This window comes from Archocentrus centrarchus, chromosome 18, assembly GCF_007364275.1.
Source record: "Archocentrus centrarchus isolate MPI-CPG fArcCen1 chromosome 18, fArcCen1, whole genome shotgun sequence".
Lineage (NCBI taxonomy): Eukaryota > Metazoa > Chordata > Actinopteri > Cichliformes > Cichlidae > Archocentrus > Archocentrus centrarchus.
In genome coordinates, this window is record NC_044363.1 from 1,708,195 (window position 1) to 1,715,338 (window position 7,144).

The 7,144-nt window shown below is 37.7% G+C and overlaps 1 protein-coding gene across 1 annotated transcript; it reads left to right on the forward strand.

Moving 5' to 3' along the window:
- The first annotated feature begins 5,314 nt into the window (after positions 1-5,314).
- LOC115797439 (uncharacterized) lies at positions 5,315-6,631 on the forward strand. Its single transcript, XM_030754019.1, has 5 exons — positions 5,315-5,348; positions 5,520-5,870; positions 5,965-6,075; positions 6,162-6,196; positions 6,512-6,631. Exons 1-5 carry the CDS (start codon positions 5,315-5,317, stop codon positions 6,629-6,631), a joined length of 651 nt encoding a protein of 216 aa, XP_030609879.1.
- Positions 6,632-7,144: the final 513 nt, after the last annotated feature.

Below are 7,144 nucleotides of genomic sequence, written 5' to 3' on the forward strand. Positions count from 1 at the left end.
ACTCACAAAGCAAGAGAAACAGCAGCTCAGACTGGAGCTTGATCTGCTTGTGGGGGGGTTGTACAGTCGGTGTATGGGAAGAGTTCACTGCTTTCAGAAAATGGCTTTCATGTAATAAAGATTTATGCAAAATTTGTGCAACTGTTGTAACTATTTAAATTCTTACTTTCTGTCTGTGAGACAATTTGATCTTTATCTGAAAGCAATACCATGCGTGTGACAGAGTCCATTAGGACTTAATGGATAAACCAGGTTATCTTGTAACTGTGAGTAAAATTCTGCTCTAGCATGTTGGTGAGAGAGAAATGCATCATTTTATTTTTGTCCTTGAATTCTGCTGATGAGGATGAATCATAGATAATAATCTGTATCTTACACTGTGGCCTTGAAGCAGTCCCCTCAGCTCATCCGCTTTTTGAAACTAGCAGTTTAGATCTTCAGGTGTTTGTTTCAGTTTCTGAATCTCAGACTGTGAAACCATGTGTGTGACGATGGAGTCCATTTGGACTTAATTGATAAACCAGGTTATCTTCTAACTGTGAGTAAAGTTCTGCTCTAGCATGTTGAAATGAGCAGTTTAGATCTTCAGCCTTCCCATTCGTATCAACTTTGCAGATATGCCTTCAGAGCCAAATTCATTTGATGGATTTCAAATGGGGAATATACAAAATCTCAGTCTTCATTTTCTCTTGGTTTATTATAAATAAACTAATTTTTGCTCTCTTTGGCCATTTTGAGTTTATTTCATTATTAAAATTTGGGAATCAGATAACAAACTGTAAAATACTTTTTTATTGCCTGTAGAAATGCCAGTCAGAAACCCAGTCCTGATGAGTGTCCTGGGTGATGTTAATGTTTTCATTGTGGTGTTAATAACTGGTCTGGTTGCCAAAATAACAAAATTATGGACAGTTAGAGTAAGAACTTATTTGCTATATTATTTTTAACACTAATTCTTAAAAGAAATTTACATCATTAAATAGCAGAATCTCAGATGTATATTTACCAAACACATATATTTTGTTCTTGAAGTCGAAGACTTATTTTTAAATACTTTTCATTATTTTCTGACATATGAACAATACGCTCCATAATTTCTTGGACAGTTTTGCAACAACAGAATTTACCTCAAACAATCTTTATTTGATTGAAGTTTAGACTTTCAGCTTTATTTCAGGAGTTTTGAAAAAAAAAATGCCTTAACTCTTTTGGCATTACAGACATTTTTATACACAGTTCAGCATGTTCAGAGACTCAAAATTAATTGTATAACCTAATGTAATTTAACATCATTTTAAACCAAATTATTTGATTGTACTTAGATTAAAATCTGCACATCAGTCATTATTGATTGTTTTAAAACCCAGTGTTGTTTTGCATCAAGACTTCAAGATATGAAATAAGTAACGATTAATTTGAACTGGGAAAAATGCAAAGCTGCCTCAACAGTGATAAAGAATCAAGAGCTGGAAATGAGGACAATGGGTCCCCTTTAATTTTTTTTTAAAAATTATCATATTAATTTTTAGTGTTCCTGATACAACAATCCATGTGACTGACTTTTATTTACAGAATCTGGACTTGATTTTAAGGATTTAGCACTGAGTTTGCACAGAACAACAGGGATGACTGCAGAAGAAAGAATGAGAAGAATGAGACTGCAGATGCAAGCAGGAGAAATGAGATTCCCCCAAAGGGTGACTGAGTTCTCCCTTAGTCATGCAGTGAGGAGTGCAGTCAGTCAGGAGGGGCTCAGAATAGAACTGCTACTCCTCACATTGAAAGGAGTCAAGTTGAGGCATTTGACCACGATGCCCTAACCACCTCAACTGGACCTGGATAAGCAGCAGAAAATGATTGTGTCATAGAGTGCAGTCAAAACAGGCAGGTTGCAGACTTGGAAGTCAGGACGTGCTGAAGTCTTTTCCAAACGCAGAGTATTGAGAGCTGACTGGAATGAAGAAACACAATCTGGGAACATAAGAGGAATATAGAACTTGAGTAGAGCACAGCACTAAGTATGAGGGAAAATGCAACAAAGAGGAAAGGGAAATGCAGACAATTTATACACAAGGTAAAGAGGGGAGAGGAAACAGGTCAGAAACACAGTGGGAACAAATCAGTAATAATGAGACAGAGGAAGTCAAACTACAAAGTACAAGACAAAAGACCACCAAAGTAAAACAGGAAGTAACAGATAATAGACCCACACATCCGAACCTGACAGAAACAAAAGACAAACACAGAGCCAAGACTGAAGGAACAATCAACAACTATAATCAACAGCTAACTAAACTCATAAGCACAAGGTAAGTGAACAGCATCAACCACAGAAAACAGTTACCACAATAAACAAGAAACAACTGAGCAAGAAACAAGTTAATTTGACAGAGAACAGAAGGACTAGACAAGGGGAACATGGAAAGACAAAGGGCCAAAGCAGATGAGACTGGAACACCTAGAAACACAAAAGTGGACTGGCTAGAAGCCAGGTCAACAGAAACTAAAACTTATATGAACTGAAACTCTGAGGAATAAGCTAAATCCACAAAGTGCCACAGTGGAGGTACTAAAGAATGACTGATACAACCATAACATAAACATAAGTCATTCACAAAATACAAGGATACGTTAAACCCAGGGACCATGGATGGATGGATGGATGGAAGTTTACTTGGTACTGAAGCAAAAAATAATTGTCCACTGCGAGAGAGGGAGTGTTTTATTTTTGTACTGTATTTGTTTTTGTTATGTGCAGTTTAATATTTTGCAACCTATAATAGTTTGCTTTGACTCATTGACACCCCAGACTTCCTGATTAAATAAATGTTAAATAAATAAAACCTTGTGATTTGCCCCACTGCCACCCATCCATCCTCCTGTTATGGACTTTTCATAAGTGTTAAATATTGCTGTGGTCAGCGCATCTATCTTATCATCTTATCTCAAAGACCTTATAGTCCCATATAGTACCATATCACCCCAACAGAGCACTTCGCTCTCAGACTGCTGGCTTACTTGTGGTTGCTAGGATACTTAAGAGTAGAATGGGAGGCAGAGCCTTCAGCTTTCAGTCGCCTCTTCTGTGGAACCAGCTCCCAGCTTGGATTCGGGAGACAGACACCCTCTCTATTTTTAAGATTAGGCTTAAAACTTTCCTTTATGATCAAGCTTATAGTTAGGGCTGGATCAGGTGACCCTGAACCATCCCCTAGTTATGCTGCTATAGGCCTAGGCTGCTGGGGGTTCCCATAATGCACTGTTTCTTCTCATTCACCTTATTTACTTTGTTGATACTCCACTCTGCATTTAATCATTAATTGTTATTAATCTCTGGCTCTCATCCACAGCATGTCTTTTTTTCTCTCCCCTCAGCCCAACCGGTCGCGGCAGATGACTGCCCCTCCCTGAGCCTGGTTCTGCTGGAGGTTTCTTCCTGTTAAAAGGGAGTTTTTCCTTCCTGCTGTCGCCAAGTGCTGCTCATAGGGGGTCGTTTTGACTGTTGGGTTTTCTCTCTATTATTGTAGGGTCTTTACCCACAATACAAAGCGCCTTGAGGCAACTGTTTGTTGTGATTTGGCGCTATATAAATAAAATTGAATTGAACTGAATTGAATCTAAGAGGCAAAGGATACCTCGTGAGGATTTGCATAATGTCAGCAGATGTCTGACAAAGCTGCTGCTCACTGAATGTGAGCATGCTGAATGACCTGAAGATCAGTGGTTTCAGAACTTTGAGAGTTTGGTACCAGTGATCACGCCGCAGTCAGAGATGATTATATAAATGTTTCGCCGTATGATTGGCTGATTGGATTGAACCATAAATAGGCAAAGGGACAGTAATAAGTGCTTGGTGAGTGTGCTGTGAGTCACAGTTCATGGTCAGGAAGGAGATCCACTGTTGCAAGTCTTCTTCAGAGACAGTGGAGACTGGTTCAGTCAGTTCACTTGGACAAGCTGCTCAGACTGTGTGTGCTCCTATCTGCAAGACAAACAGATGAGTTTACAACCTCAAGGTAAATACTGTTGGTCACACTTAACTGGCTTCAGTCTTGCACAAAGTCGGATCACTGCTCTCTATTGTAGCACGGTGACACATAATTTAGTTCTGTTACACCTTTCAAGATGTGAACACACACCAAAACCACACCAGGCAAAGACTTGACACTAACATACATTTAAAACTACAAAGTTTTGTCTCACGTCCACCTCTTCTTAACGTCAGTAAAGAGTTCTTTTACTGATGGCACAAAGTCGGCTTTAATGTGGAATGTAGAAGCTTACAGTTACTATTGTTACAGCCTTTATGATAATACTCCACCACCGTCAAACTAAAATACAACATAAACTTCAATGAGAGAGTGCAAAGTGTAATATAAAGACATAAAATGATATGTAGAATATCAAACACACCTCACTGGCTGACCCCTGCTTAGAGGTAGAAATGAAGTTCAAATAATTTTAAGCACTCAAACTCTGTGAACTTAAATTGGCCTCACCAGGGGTGTACTGTACATCTCTTTTAGGTGCCCAAGAGGAACCAACATCCTGCATATTAGTTCCTACCAAGAAATTTCAAAAATAAATGTCCTAATGACACAAAAAGTATGAATAATGCAAAATAAAATACGTAATCTGAAATTATGGCAGTAATACTTACTATCATTATTCCAGTAGGTATCATTGGCCAGACAAGGTTTCTGCTGCTTTTCCTGATGATGTCATTAATTCGCAGGGTGTGCACATTCATGCCCGTGTGCATTTTATGGAGCTACTGGCTTAATATCATGTTAATTAACAGTAACATCACTGCACAAGTAACTGTTTATAGATTACTAAGGAAAAGGTAGACTTTCACTTTTGAGAATTATTTAGTGCTATAGTCAAACATGTTGAATGACTGCTTAACTATAGCACATATGTAGTATATACAGTACTGTATACAGTAGTATGACTATAGTTTTGAATGTGGAGTCAGTACTCTACTTTTGAGCCATGTTAGCAGCTTCAAAATCAACAGAGAACCTCAACTAATGATTTACATCAGGAATATTTGTTCTGTAGCATTATTGACATACCTATGGCTCAACATTAAAAAATAGTGCTTGAACCTTTGAAAAAATTCTAAAATGCCATTAACATAACAATAATCTGTTTTTCTTACAGCTGCCAGTTTGCAGCTGTTCTCCTAAAAGCACTGCCACTGTCAGTCTGAGCTACTGTACATATCAAAGATCAGCCCGCCTCTTTATGTAGAGATCACTTTTACTGGAGCACAGTTCAGTTACAGTTGATTGTCGTGGTGGTACACACAATGGTGAACTTTACCTTGATGCTAGTTTTGCTCTGCACCTTCAGTAAGTACGCCTATCCCTTTTTTTGTTCTCGTACAACAGTTTGTTCTGTTGAATAATCCAGCAGAACTAAATATTGTATCCAGTTAAATCACAACATAATTCATAGGTTTTGTCTGGTTCCTGTGGAATTTGAAGTTTAGGAATAATTGTTGTTTGTTTCAGGTTGGATCTCGTCCTCGCTCGCACAGTTTTACACTGTGGAGGTTCAGCCTGGTGAAGATGTCACACTGCGCTGCTCCAACTTGACCAGTATTCTCTCTAATCTATTCTGGTTCAAACTGAACAGCAGTCCCAGTGCCAGCTGCATTTCATCTATGTGCAGCTCTGATAGCAATGTTTCTTTCTGTGATGGATTTCAAAATGGCAAATTTAGCATGACATCCAACACCACTGAGCTGTTTCTCAGTATCAAACAAGTGGATCTATCAGACTCTGGACTGTATTTCTGTGGGGAGAAAAACAATGGAAATTCAGCATTTACAAATGGAACATTTTCATTTTTGAAAGTTCAAGGTAAGCAATGCTGTTGTTTTTGTCATAAAAAAAAGAAAAAAAAAAACAGGCAGTTTACTATATAAAGTTTTAATTTAAATTTTCCATTTTCTAGAAGCGTCTGATGGATCAACACATCTGCTGTGTGTGATCCTGGGCAGTTTAATTGTGTTCCTTCTACTGCTCATCATTACTGTGACTGTCAAAATCAGGAAATTTCATAAAGGTATTTATTTGATTTCATTTACACTGCCCGTTCAAAGGTTTGGCACAAATACCTGACAGGTTTGTATTTTTTTTTCTGTCCTTTAGCTCAAGTTGATGGACAGAATTTACAACACAGTGAGGTAATCTATTTTGATTTTAGATTTATGAGGGATAATAAAGAAATCCACCTTGAGCCCACTGAGGGTTGTGGTCGGGTTTTTGTTTTTTAAGCCATGTTGAATACGCATGATTTCAAAAACTAGAAAATATTACAGATTAAGTCTCATGTTCATTTTGGCATCGCAGTTTTTCTGTCAACGTTTTCTATTTGGTTGTTCCCAATCAGTCAATCAGTGAAAATTCAATAAAAGGAGTGGATAATATTCTAACCTCAACCCTGGTTGATGTTAACATGTTATTTTTGGATTAGTTACTTTAAACTTTTTCAATTACAGATTGTGGAATCTGATGCCATGAACTATGCAGCAGTGAGTTTCCATCCCAATGCTAAAATCAGAAAACCTGCAGCACAAAGAGAGCTGGAGCCAAATGTGGTGTATGCTGCTACCAGATAGACTCACAAAGCAAGAGAAACAGCAGCTCAGAGTGGAGCTTAATCTGCTTGTGGGGGGGTTGTACAGTCGGTGTATGGGAAGAGTTCACTGCTTTCAGAAAATCTCTTTTTTTGTAATAAAGATTTATGCAAAATTTGTGCAACTGTTGTAACTATTTAAATTCTTACTTTCTAACTGTCTGTCAGATAATTTCATCTTTATCTGAGAGCAAAACCATGTGTGTGACGATGGAGTCCATTTGGACTTAATTGATAAACCAGGTTATCTTCTAGCTGTGAGTAATATTCTGCTGTAGTATATTGAAACGAGCAGTTTAGATCTTCAGCCTTCCCATCTGTATCAACTTTGCAGATATGCCTTCAGAGCCAAATTCACTTTGTGATGGATTTTAAATGGGGAATATACAAAATCTCAATTGTCTTCATTTTCTCTTGGTTTATTGTAAATAAACTAATTTTTGCTCTCTTTGGTCATTTTGAGTTTATTTCATTATTAAAATTTAGGAATCAGATA

Coding starts and splice junctions, on each gene's coding strand:
- LOC115797439 (XM_030754019.1), top strand. CDS start 5,315: ATGGTGAACTTTACCTTGATGCTAGTTTTGCTCT. Junction 5,349..5,519: donor CTTGATGCTAGTTTTGCTCT/GCACCTTCAGTA, acceptor TGTTTGTTTCAG/GTTGGATCTCGTCCTCGCTC. Junction 5,871..5,964: donor TTCATTTTTGAAAGTTCAAG/GTAAGCAATGCT, acceptor TCCATTTTCTAG/AAGCGTCTGATGGATCAACA.